At 37.7% G+C, this 14,114-nt stretch overlaps 2 protein-coding genes across 2 annotated transcripts in view; one reads left to right on the forward strand and one right to left on the reverse strand.

Moving 5' to 3' along the window:
• Nucleotides 1-244: 244 nt before the first annotated feature.
• Nucleotides 245-1,177, forward strand: LOC134573629 (olfactory receptor 8D1-like). The gene has a single exon (XM_063433414.1). The coding sequence runs from the start codon at nucleotides 245-247 to the stop codon at nucleotides 1,175-1,177; it is 933 nt and encodes a 310-aa protein (XP_063289484.1).
• A 1,766-nt stretch (nucleotides 1,178-2,943) lies between these two features.
• Nucleotides 2,944-14,114, reverse strand: part of LOC134573630 (zinc finger protein 184-like) — a 35,692-nt gene continuing 24,521 nt past the window's right edge. Inside the window, exons 6-11 of the mRNA XM_063433415.1 lie at nucleotides 11,413-11,502; nucleotides 9,854-9,910; nucleotides 8,197-8,344; nucleotides 7,240-7,347; nucleotides 6,262-6,369; nucleotides 2,944-5,799 (exon numbers count right to left, since the gene is read on the reverse strand). Coding sequence (XP_063289485.1) covers nucleotides 4,373-5,799; nucleotides 6,262-6,369; nucleotides 7,240-7,347; nucleotides 8,197-8,344; nucleotides 9,854-9,910; nucleotides 11,413-11,502 — 1,938 coding nt within the window. The 3' untranslated portion in view covers nucleotides 2,944-4,372. The remainder of the gene's footprint in view (nucleotides 5,800-6,261; nucleotides 6,370-7,239; nucleotides 7,348-8,196; nucleotides 8,345-9,853; nucleotides 9,911-11,412; nucleotides 11,503-14,114) is intronic.

The following is a 14,114-nucleotide window of genomic DNA, read 5'->3' on the forward strand; positions in this document are numbered from 1 at the left end:
TTAGATTATATTTCCATATAATTGTCTGTTTGAACAGTTATTATAAATTTAATAAGGGGCTCGTATAATGGACTCTCTCAGTTTCGGAGTAATGTGAATAACCTCGCAAAACAAGAATATGGCTAAATCCTGAGTTTGAATTTCACTACATACGGAGTTATTTAGCAAAAAGAGAATACTCATGAATTCAATTAACTAAACAAGTCATTGAAAAAAGATCTTTCAGATTTCACCTTGAATATCCATGAACCTCACAAGTCAACCTCCAGTAACCTATTTCATTATTAAGGGGATATCGGATGTCCCAGAACTGCAGGTTCCAATTTTCCTACTGGTTCTGCTGATTTATCTCATGATTCTTGGTGGTAACATGACTATTTTTCTGCTTGTTTGTATGGACCATCACTTGCACACTCCCATGTACTTCTTCCTGTGTAATCTCTCCATCATGGACATTATGTCCAGCACTATCACCCTACACAAGGTCCTTGTGAAGTTCCTCTCAGGAGACAGCACGGTTTCCCTCCATGCCTGTATGACACAAATATTTGTTTTTACTTCCTTGGTGTGCAATGAGCTTCTAATTCTTACAGCTATGAGCTATGATCGCTATGTAGCCATCTGCAACCCAATGCATTATTTAACTATAATGAGTGGTAGAGTCTGTGCCACGTTGTCCATTGCCTGTTGGTTATGGGGTTTTCTAGTTACTATCCCTCATGTAGTTATACTATCACAGTTGACATGTTATAAATCAAAGGAAATAAATCATTTTTTCTGTGATATTTTACCCCTTTTAAAACTTTCGTGCAATGACACATCTCTTTCAAACCTCCTAATATTGATCTGTGGACTTTTTTTGGCAACCTTCCCCTTCCTTTTCACTTTTATCCCATATGGTTTTATAATTGCCACCATTATGAAGATTAACTCTACTAGCGGGAAATATAAAGCTTTCTACACGTGCTCCTCACACATCACTCTTGTCATCCTTCTCTATTTGACACTTGTCTGCCAGTACCTGAGGCCCATTTCAAAGGACAGTTTGGAATCCAATAAACTCTTCTCTCTCTTTAACACGGCCGCTGTTCCCATGCTAAACCCGCTGATATACAGCTTGAAAAATAAAGACGTCAAGTCGGCATTTAGACGCAGATGGCATAAAATTATAGCTTAACTTTGAAATCCTGGCTATACAACCCACCAAAACTCTTTTTAGATCCGGTAAATACAGGCTTAAACCTATATTACAGATCTAATTTTTGATGATCGACTTATTTGCCAGCTTATATGGTCCATTTAGTCGGAACATTTTCTTCTGACTCATGTTACACAATATTTACTTACAACTCCACAGCATAGATGTAACGCGGCAATTTCAATATAAACTAGTTACCCTGATCAACATATTTGCTTTTGATAAACTATACAAAAAGAACAAACATATATACATATTCAATTTATATGTACATATAATGCAGACACATAAATATATACTATAATACATACATATATAAACACACCATGTATATGTACATATTATGCGTGAAACAATACCCACACACAAACTTATATAAACATCCAATATGCCTTGAGCATAATCTGAACACACAATATCTTCTGTACTCCAATATGTTTCATTTAAGCTGATTAAGTCTATTGGCTTCCATAGGGTTGTGCATTGATGACATTTAGGTTTTATTTGTTTTATAAAAGGGTTATATTGTAGATATGGCACAACACACAATGTCAGACACCTCCGAGGGTATTGTAAGTAAATATCTAAGGATACGCATGCTATTGCAGTAACTAGATCTCCAGAAAGTAAAACCGCCGTTAAGCTATTCAAACCAGGAAAGCATACATATTGTTTAACCCCTTAAGGACCAAACTTCTGTAATAAAAGGGAATCATGACATGTCACACATGTCATGTGTCCTTAAGGGGTTAAGGAGAGAACTGAATCCATTAACACAATTAGACTCCCAGTCAAGACCGTACGTTGTAATCGTTGGTTATCAAGTCTCCAAGAGGTGATGCTCTGGAACGCACAGCCCTATTGAATGAACGCAAATTGTAATTCTTTTATTTGTTGTAAGTCTTTTGTTTTAGCGAAATCCACCCTTTGTAGTACCCAGTGTATGTTCTCCTCTACCATCAATTTACATCCCTGATACATCGACACTACAACTGCTGCATGCTTCATTTCTTCCACCTGGGTATCTTTCTGCTTGTAGCATCATTCCATCGGAAGGCTATACATCTCTCTGTAAGTTCTTCATGTAACCCTGTGTGTTGGCTTGCTGACACACACTAATAAACCCATCATTTATACTAAAGAATTAACTTCTTATTATCTACAAAGGCTATAAAAGCTTTAATCCATAGACAAAGGTGTGTTGGCACCTGTAAAACTCTCACATTATTCATTAAAGAAAATTATAGTAAACTGGGTTTCCAACAATCTGTATGAAACCAATAATAAATAGGCTTTGGGATCGGCTACTATGAAATGGGCTTCTCAATGGCTGTTATGTAGAATCTATTCGTTTTGATTCATTAACACATCTAGTAATCAGGGAACGGCGGATAGATTTTTAAAGTGGATTATGGATTAACCCAGTCTATATTGTAGAAATCAGTGCTTGGCACCATCTCCATGGATATCAACCCACTTTATTTAGTCAAGTGTACACAGGAAAAGTGATAAGGGTCTCACTAAATACTGATCTTTGTCAAATGAGTAGTTTGTTGAAATGTTATTAGCTTTTCCTGTCTACGTATTGCTATATATGAAGACGTGCTAAATAATCTTTTTTCTATTTCCATCGTCACAGCCATCCCCTAACTTGGTAAAATGAGTGCACTCGACTAATTGCACTTTATTAGCTTACAATGTAACAAAATGAAAAGCATATCAATAAATTCATAATAACAGCAGATTCTTTTCACATAGAGTTTAAGAAAAAGACCAAAATATCCGCAGATATTTATTTTAGATTATGTGAATATTTATTCTGAGTGAAACTGCTGACAAACAAGACATCCTAGACTGAGGTCCTGAATCTTACAACATATTACTTGGCAAACATCACACTAACAGTGCATTCACAAAACAAAAAACAATTTACTGCCTTCCTGGGCCATGGCCCAAACCGGGACAGTTCCCTGGATACCACTCACTCCCTCAGAGGATCCCTAATACACGTGAGCCGTAACAACCTCTTAAGAGACCTCAAGACCAAGCCCTGGCAGTATCCAACGCTGAGACTGAGACTGGCGCATTGGGCTTTGAGGGGACCTGGGGCTGGTGGGGTACAGTTGCATGGGTCATGTTCCGTGTTGGGGTAGCTCCCATTTTCTCACAGGCGGGGGCTAAGCCCTCTGGTCTTAATGCTCACCCCTAGACCCACGGCTTGCTCCATTTTTGTGGGCCCTAGCTTCACACGTTATATCCTTACCCTCATGGGCCAAGCCGCATGTTCTACTGCTATTTAATGTGTCCCCTTTTTACCCCCCCCAAGGCTACACAGGCATACTTTAAAACCGAAGAGCGCACCTAGGTACGCATAGCATGCTCTCTTAACACTCTATCAACTCTACATGTCTGGATAATCTTCTTAGGCTAACTATATCAGCATTGATACTTACCTAACATGTGTAATGCATTCTACTTTCCTAAAAATATAAAATGTGCAACTTCTTCTTATGCCATGACACTGTAGTTTGCAATAAGCTTGTCATCACTGTTGTGGCATCACAAGCCTGTATGTTATTCCTCCCACTATGAAAATAAAGAATTGGCAAGAGCACCCGAAATTATATACGGCTGTACAAAAATATAATATATATTAAAACCTAGAAAAACAAAAAATAAAGAACAGACCATAGTGCAATATTGTATGAACAAAATATATTTGTCCACTGTTTTGGTACAAGCGTATGTAATTTTGTGTGCTCTCACAAATAGTTTTTTGTTTTGTGAATGCACTTTTTATATGTAGAGTAGTGACCCACATTAGGTTATAGTAGCACCAATTGTTTTTTCCCAACAAAACCCTTGTACTTGTTTATAACCGTGAAATAAACTGGTCAGTGTGAGTATTCTGGTTTGTTTGTTTTTTTGCAAACAACTCTTTTAAATGTATAATCCTAGTTTGTGCTTTTTTAAATCCAACCTTGTCAATTGCAATGTTTTCAAGTTTATATAGTTTACAGTATAGAATTGTTGATTTATCAGAATCCAAACCGAAAGGTGCATCTGAGTGAAACATATGACCATAAAAATGTTGGGCAGTTATGATGTAGAGCAAACTTTCAAAACCTGGGCCTGTGAATCGACTATATACAGGTAAAATGTTTCCCAATCGTGTCAAAATTCAACAGAGTTGAACATATTTACTTTTTCAGTTCTGTGAGTTCTCTGGTGGACTTCCAAATAGGACCTTTTAGCAAAACCTTTTCCACACACAGAGCAAATATACGGCTTTTCTCCTGAATGTGTTTTATGATGTGTTACCATGTGTGACCTCTGTGAAAAACACTTTCCACATTCAGGGCATGAGTATGGTTTCTCTCCTGTATGAGTTCTTTGGTGGGTGACCATGTTCGATCGTCTTGTGAAGTATTTTCCACACACAGGACACATAAATGGCTTCTCTCGGGTATGAATTCTGAGGTGGGTGACCAGGTTTGTCCTTTTGGCGAAAGACTTCTCACACACTGTACAAACATATGGCTTCTCCCCTGTATGGGTTCTATAGTGCATTACAACGTGAGACCTTTTCGAAAAACATTTCCCGCACTGTGCACAAGAATATGGTTTCTCCCCTGTGTGAGTTCGTTGGTGTATGAGCAAATGAGCCCTTTTACTGAACCATTTACCACACACAGGGCAGGTACATGACATCTTCTGATGTAGAAAGAAATTTGAGGATGTAGGCAATTGCTTTTCACAGGTGTCTCCCCCCAAATGTGTCTTCTGATGGAGAAGGAGGCTATTTGCAGAATTAAATAGCTCACCACACTTATCGCAATTTTGAAGCTTTGGATCCGTATTTGTTGGTTCACGCTCTTGGCTCTTTTCTTCCTTAATGTGAATATTTTGGATTGTTCCATCAACAAATCTTTCATTTAGTAAGTGCATATTATGTTCACTTAAAGGTAATGAAATTATATTTCCACTTTCATACGACCCTGACTCATTTGGTGAGTGTTCTCTAGAGACTCCTTGATAACTATGAGACATACAGTTGTCAACATCTGCAGTCCGATCCCATAAACAGGGCACTGTCCAAGAAGAAGCTCCTTGAAATGCATGAGAAGTAGTGGTATCACCTTCCACTGTACAAGGCAGTGAACAGTCCACTACTTGAGTTTCTTCTTTACATCCATGGGATGCCTCATTGCCACCTTCAACTGACCAATCGGAAGTACAGGGTACTGTCCAGGACCCTCCTTGAAAGTCATGTGATCTACTGGTATTCGCCACTGTGTGAGCCAATGAAGAGGACATTTTCCAAGACTCCTCTACAAACTTATGGGATGTAACAGAATCATGTTCCACTGTCTGAGCCAATGCACAAGTCTGTGTACGGGATTCTTGTTTAAGCCCATGAGATGTGCAGTTTTCACTTTCCACAGTCTCGTCCACAGAACAATGTGCTGTGTGTGACTCTCTGGTGATCTTGCAAGATGAAATGGTATCACCTTCCACTGTCGTATCTGAAGACGGAGCCTGTGTTTGGGATTTTTTAAACATATCCTTATTCGTGGATGAATCTTCCACTAAGGAACAGCCTGCGAGACAAAACATTTACAGTGGGTTTATCATTTGTGTTTTACAAACTTGAACTTAAAAAAAAAAAAAAGTCATTATTAAAGAACCAATATCTGTTCTTAAAAAGGACACTCTACAGACCAAAACCACTACATCTGAATGTAGTGGTTTTGGTGCACACACCTGTCCCTGCAGTCTGGCAAATGTAAACCTTACCACTTCTGAAAAACAGCAATGTTTACATTTGTCAATCAGTATGCCTCTGCTGGCTATCAATTACACAATCAAACGGTCTCTAGTGGAGACTTAATAAACATCCACCATAGTTTCCCAACGAGAAGCATTTGGCTGAATAACGGAATCTGGCAGAAATGCCACTAGAGGAGTGTTTAACCATGCAATGAGAACATTATAGTTTCTACAAAACATCGCAGGGTTAAAACGATAGGACCCCTTCATTGAGATGATATGAGATGTCTCACCTGTGCAGATGTCTCCATCCATTTGTTGTTCCTGGGTTTCCGGGTTACTCTTCACAACTGGTGCCTCATTTATTTCACCACTGTGTACAATATCACTAGTTAAATCACCTGTTAGAATGAACAATTGGGATTTTTTTATTTTAATGATGTTTTTTGGGGGCTCCCTGTTATCGTTACTAAGACCAGACTAGTCAAAATGGAAGGTGGAGTCCTCCAAATAAAACACATATAGGCTATCCTGAAATTTCATTAGAATAGTAATGTAATCATAAGATAGATAAGAGCAAAGAAATGAACTACTTTGAATTGTAGCAAAATGTGCATGTGCAAACTTCTCTGAAACATCCATTGATCTATTTTGTACTCAATGCATACTAGTGACAAAAAAAAGGACTCTGCACATGGCATCTTCATATGCTATGAGGTGCACAAGGTTCTACAATGTAGGAGTGAGTACTTCAGGTAAGCATATCAACCTTCTCCACCTCCACCAGGATCCTTTAAATGAGTGGAGATGTAAGGCACACTCCCTGCAAGTGGTGGTGTGGATTTAAAGGGATTCTATCAGAGCCTACCTTCGGTGTACAAATAATCATATCTAGGCCATGAGGTTCACCTTACAGCACTCTAGACTTGCACAGTATTTCACTAAAGTGCGAATTGAAGGTGAATTTCAAATTTAAGGTCATAATAGCCAAACTGGAAAAATTCTTAAGCTAAAAGTGCAGCTCCTCTGGCCTTAAATGTGGAATTGACTTTGAATGCTCACTTTAGTAAATAACCCTGATAATCTATAATGAAAGAAAAGCATTCTGGGATAAATTGCAGGAGAACACGGAAATTCCCTGTGGCCATTGGTGGAACTAGATAAGAGAGATATATAGTTTTATAGAAAAGTTGTAAAACTGAATCTACTGACCACAGCATGCTTTGCAGGAAAAGGATCCAAAGAATTTTAACTGTCACGTTCCATATTACCTTCACAGGTGTTCACCAAGACTTCCACTTGTTCACTTTCTCTGTTACGTTTATCATTTTTAGGAAACTCACTAATAAACACAGGGTCTACGTTTTCCTCATGGGTTCCTGTGAATTTAATAAAAAAAATAATCTTATCAAAAGACCTGCTTTTTAAATCTCTCAATTTTATCTCACCTGCCTCTTTACATAATGAGACTAAAAATTTGAATTCAAGACTCAGAATTTCCGCTCACCCACTAGCCATTGGCCTGCCAAATTTTGGCAGAAATTCACATTTGGCTTGCATCGATGAGTAACTTTTAAACCCTGGCTAGTAAACTTGAACTTGAAATTTTAAGCCTTGTAAGTATTATTTATGAAAACTATTAATTAGAATATGAAAAAAAAGATTTAAAACATAATTATTTATTAACAGAGCTGAATTGCAGAAGTTTTCCAAAGTGGATAATGCTGCCCACATTTTGATTTTTTTTTTTGTTCAATTCACAATTCACAGTTCGGTGATTAGTGGATTGGTCGCCTAACGTGACACTGAATTTCCTCACGCTATGCATGGGTAAGTTCAGCATCACCCAAAGCTACATGGAAATAGATCGAATAAGGTTTTCCTATTGGGCTGTTCTAATGCGAGCACATGCGCATTAGGTCTCCCCCTTCAGCTGACGTCAACAGGGGAGGAAAGAAGGAGGACCCAAGGCATCGCCGAGGAACATCAATGCTAAACCTAAGTAAGTGACATAAGGTGTTTTTAACCATTTCTGTACAGGGGGTGGGGTTTACCTTGACTGAATTGAAAGCTATAGAGCCAGGAAAACAAAGTTTGTTTTCCTGGCATTATAGTTTCCCTTTAAGCCATAGGCGATGGGGGATTCTTGTGTGAGATTTGGTGGTTGGAACCTGCACGCAGCAGGTAGGACATTTATCTACTTCATAACAATTAAAACACAAGGTCACCTGTGCTTCTTCTTTTTGGACTTCTACTTGCATCAGACACCTGACGACCCTTTATCATAACATCCTGGTAAATGTCCTTGTGTCCCTCGATGTAATCCCATTCCTCCATGGAGAAAGAGATGGAAATATCCCCACACTTTATCGGGACCTAAAACACAGATAATCAAATCCTAAAGCAATCTAACAAACAAACAAACATATTGCTATAGAGAACAAAGATGCAAAACCGTGCCAAAAACATTGTATCTTACCAAAGATCGCCTAAAGCATAGTCATCATGAGAACACGGGTTGATTTGTCTTAATTCCTTATTAACCTGTTTCCCCTGAAGGTTTTCCTGATGCCATGTAAAAACAGAACACACCAGTGGTGCTTTAAGGGATCTGATAGTGCCAGGAAAACAAAGCCATAGGTTTCTAAGGAGCCACCCTCCCTCGCTAACCCCCCAACCCCTACCGCAGGGATGAAGGGTTTAAAACCCCTTCAGTCACTTACCTGAATCCAGCGCCGATGTCCCTCGGGCTGGGTCAGGCCCTGCCCACACTTCTCCCCCTAATGCACATGCGCGGCAATGGCCGCACTTGCATTAGGATTTCCCCATAGGAAAGCATTAATCAGTGCTTTCCTATTTGGAAAATCTTACGCTGGAGGTCCTCATGCAGAGCGTGAGGACGTCCATCGTCAGATAACAGGCCAAACATCCGTTTAAATTACAGAAGCTAGACAGCAACTGAGGGCAGACTTGGAGCTGCAATGTAATGTTTTACATTGCAGAACTAGGTGCAAAAGGGACACAGCACCCAGACCACTTAAATTTGGCCGAAGTGGTCTGGGTGCCTATAGTGTACCTTTAACACGAACTGACAAAAATGAATAAAATAAAAAGAACGAAAATATGTGATCACGAGTGCCCCCCAGTGGAATAAATTATGTTCACCATAGCCACAGGAGATCGCTTATAGAGGTCCATGGGCATCAAGAATGTATTCTTCTCTTTACCAATGCACTTTAATAGTAATGTGCTTAAGGTGGAAAATCAATTAGCAGTTAGAGGAACAGTACTTCTATAAGTGGGGTTTTAGGGTTTATTGGTAAAGGGAGAGCTTGTCCTTGAACCGTTATAGAAAAATAATAATAGGAACTCCAAGTACATAAAACAGTATTATATAAACAAACTCATTTTTATTTGCCCCATGGGGCTGTTCAAAAATCCAATCCAAAGTCCACAAGAAACCAGAGATTGACGGTAATGAAGCAGGTCTTGCAAACAGATCAGCTGGCAAATTTACCGCCTACGTGTTTCCTATAGAACTCTTTTCAAGACTAGTTATCCAGGTGCTGAAGCTCAACATAAATGAAGTAGCCATCTGTCTATGCTCCTCCCACTACCATATGAATCCTCATCAAAATCAATTAGCTTACTTTAGCTAAGCAACTATATAGCTAAGATTTTATCCAGACACTACAACAAAAAAATAAAAAAAAAACTACCCTAGAACTCTAACTGTTGCCAGGTTCCTTTCCCAGGATACCCTGCCTGCCTTAATAATGCTTGCTGGCTATATGTCAAGGTAATAGAAGTCTTCATGAGTCATAGTATCCCAAAAACGGGTCTAGATAGCGGAGTCAAACAGTAACTCCTGTGCTAAACACTCACCTCTCCAGTCAGCAGGTGAATGCTGTGCGGGGAACTCTTTTTCACAACAACATATTCCTGCACAACGAGAGGGAGCACTATATCAAACAATGACCTTATGTATCATAAAAAAAAAATCAGCATTACTACTAAATATACACATGGTGGCTGATTAATTTCTACATTTCACCTGAGAAAGAAACTCCTGGTTATGTTATAATAGTTATTTCAGAATACATTTAAACTAAAAGCACTTGGGATTACATCAGCAGTGTCATATTGAGATTTAGGATTAGTTAGAATCCAAAGGTAAATTGACAAATTTAGAAATAGCACTGAAATCTATATTATCTGTAGTCAGCCGCAGTCAGTCACCAGGCCCACCTCACCTTGTGATTTACCCCTGCCCTACAGTACAGCACAGCCCACTGACCAAACCCACATTTGTTTAAAAGTGAATAAATGTTCCTTTTCATAGTCTCTTGTACTTTCTATGTTCAATCCACTGGCCAGTCCCATGTTCTCTATTAAAGGGATTCTCCAGTGCCAGGAAAACATATTAGTTTTCCTGGCACTGCAGGACCCTGTTGTGCCCCTCTCCCTCCCACCCCCCATCCCAAGTGACTTACCGGAGTCCAGCTTTGATGTCCCTCGGCGCTGGGTCAGGCTCCGCCTATTCTCCTCCCCCGCCGCTGTCAGGCGGCAGGAGAGAGTGAACGCGCATGTGCGGAAATTGCCGCGCACTCGCATTAGACCTCCCCATAGGAAAGCATTATTCAATGCCTTTCTATGGGGATTCCAGCGACGCTGGAGGTCCTCATGCATGGTGTGAGGACGTCCAGCGTCATATAACACACTTTTCGTGTTCTAAGAACACGGAAGTCCCTCTAGTGGCTGTCGGGTAGACAGCCACTAGGGGGACGACTTAACCCTGCAAGGTTATTATTAATTACACTTGCAGGATTAAGGGTAGTGGGAGTTGGCACCCAGACCACTCCAATGGGCAGAAGTGGTCTGGGTGCCTGGAGTGTCCCTTTAAAGGGAAATTGTCACTTACCAGTATTTTTAATATTATATTTACTTATCCCTACATTTAACAGATATGTATTTGTGAGGTGTAGAAAATAAAATTTAATTCAGAAATCCACAACTTCTCATCTTGAAACTGGGCGACTCCATCTTAGCCCCCTGTCAATCGTTGTAACAAACTCTGCCCTATGCACCTGGCATTCAGCATAGAGAAATCATACAGAAAAGAGGAGAAATTAAATCAGGTTTCTATTTCTCTTCTCAACCTGCAATGTTTGCCCTGGTTTTGCCGTGTCTGAACTGAAATATGGAGTAATTTCCTAAATCTTTATTTATAAATTTAAAGAAAATGGAGCATTTTATGAAAAAAAAAGCCCAACGCGAGTTACAGGTGATTTTCATTGTTGTAAGCACTGGTGTAAATTCCAGAGAAATTATAGTTTCCCTGTAAACCGCCTCTATTCTTGGACATTGCTCTCCATTGGCACAGTGAAGTCCGGCTATGACGGCAGTAACGAGTGCTCATTGGGATAGAACAGAACAGTTCCCACCTCTCCAGTCAGTAAGAAGATGATCCCGAGAGCATGGTTCAAGATCCTCTCCGTCATCTGCTTCGTGTCCTTGGTCATCTCTATCATCCTCTGTAACGGAGACCAACAAAAATGGGAGAAAGATCAGCAAAGCAATAACACCATGATGGTTGTTCTCACCAACGACCCAGAGAAAATGGCTATTACCAACAAACACTGGCCATTTCACTGTAACTCCTAAATACTGCAGATATTTCTAAACCACCGGCTTTAGTTGCAAACATCTGTTTACCAGCCCCTCCACCATATCAGAAGTTGCAATTTCCTGATATCCCGAATATGATTTAAAGCTAGAAAAACATATTAAAGTAAAACAATTATTTATTTATTTTTAAATAAAAATAAAGCAGTGGTTTGGTTTGCATTATTGGCCAGCTACATACTAGCTATAAACCATAATGTTGTACAGGAAGAAACCTGAGTAACAGCAACTATTGCCAATGTAACCCCTGATAAATTTCTATAAATAATGCATTTACCTCTAGATGAAGACTGCAGGTAATCTCTCAGTGGATATACAGTTTGGTATTGTGCCAGGCCCAGATAGATTTCACCGTAGCTTGCCAGAAGATTGTCTATTAGCTGCTAAGTGGTAACAAAGTTCAATGTATATGTACAGGAGTTAGATACAACGCTAAAAACTGCACAAATTTCATAATTCCCAGCCGTCCAGGAGAGGATTATGGGATGCTCAGTTTACTTCCGAAGAGCAGTTGAAACTATGCAATAAACTGCTGGAAGCCGCACCACAGCGTCTATAAGGATATATACAACTCAGTTCACTGTTTCATGAACAGCGCATGAAAAATTCACAGACAGCGCATGCACACTCCGTTAGGGAGGAGAGAGAAACAGCTTTCCATATTGTGCATACAGTATACACTGAGAGCACAATAGAGATGCGATTGACACTAGCAACCCATGAGCTATCAGGGTTATTCACGGAAGTGGGAATTAAAAAAGAATGTAATTTAAGGTCAAAATAGCCAGACTGGAAAAATGTAAAAAAGAATTAAGTCAGCAATGCTTTTAGTTTGGCAACTCTGTCTTTAAATAAGTCATATCGACCAATTAAGAAGTGCATAAAATAAAATGAATTAGAACTGGTGATTTATTTTAGCTAGAGGCATGCGCTAAATAGGTTTCATTCTTATCTAATAAGGCTGTCAGAAAATGTATAAGTCCCCGATAAATATTTGTGTATACTGAAATGTTTGTTTCCTCTAATTAATATGTGATTTGGTCCAAAAAAGGTTAGTAGCCCCTGGCTTTCAGTGTAAGTGATCTGACTGGTTTATTTGGGATGTGACTATAAGAGAGCCCCCCTGGGGCACTGCACATATAATAAAACAATAAAACATGTATATAATAACCCATATAATATAATAAAACATACTGTACAACACATAACAAACCTGTATATAACAACACATATAACAAACCTGTATATAACAACACATATAACAAACCCTGTATATAATATCACATATAACAAACCTGTATATAACAACAACACATATAATAAACCCTGTATATAATATCACATATAATAAACCCTGTATATAATAACACATATAATAAACCCTGTATATAATAACACATATAATAAACCTGTATATAATAACACATATAATAAACCTGTATATAATATCACATATAATAAACCTGTATATAATATCACATATAATAAACCCTGTATATAATAACACATATAATAAACCCTGTATATAATAACACATATAATAAACCATGTATATAATAACACATATAATAAACCATGTATATAATAACACATATAATAAACCTGTATATAATATCACATATAATAAACCCTGTATATAATATCACATATAATAAACCCTGTATATAATAAACACATAGAATAAACCCTGTATATAATAACACATAGAATAAACCCTGTATATAATAACACATAGAATAAACCCTGTATATAATATCACATATAATAAACCCTGTATATAATATCACATATAATAAACCCTGTATATAATATCACATATAATAAACCCTGTATATAATATCACATATAATAAACCCTGTATATAATAAACACATATAATAAACCCTGTATATAATAAACACATATAATAAACCCTGTATATAATAAACACATATAATAAACCCTGTATATAATAAACACATATAATAAACCCTGTATATAATAAACACATATAATAAACCCTGTATATAATAAACACATATAATAAACCCTGTATATAATAACACATATAATAAACCCTGTATATAATAACACATATAATAAACCCTGTATATAATATCACATATAATAAACCCTGTATATAATATCACATATAATAAACCCTGTATATAATATCACATATAATAAACCCTGTATATAATATCACATATAATAAACCCTGTATATAATATCACATATAATAAACCTGTATATAATATCACATATAATAAACCCTGTATATAATAACACATATAATAAACCCTGTATATAATAACACATATAATAAACCTGTATATAATAACACATATAATAAACCTGTATATAATATCACATATAATAAACCCTGTATATAATAACACATATAATAAACCCTGTATATAATAACACATATAATAAACCCTGCATATAATAACACATATAATAAACCCTGTATATAATAACA

The sequence above is a fragment of the Pelobates fuscus genome, chromosome 9 (assembly GCF_036172605.1).
Source record: "Pelobates fuscus isolate aPelFus1 chromosome 9, aPelFus1.pri, whole genome shotgun sequence".
NCBI lineage: Eukaryota > Metazoa > Chordata > Amphibia > Anura > Pelobatidae > Pelobates > Pelobates fuscus.

Coding starts and splice junctions, on each gene's coding strand:
- LOC134573629 (XM_063433414.1), top strand. CDS start 245: ATGAACCTCACAAGTCAACCTCCAGTAACCTATTTCATTATTAAGGGG.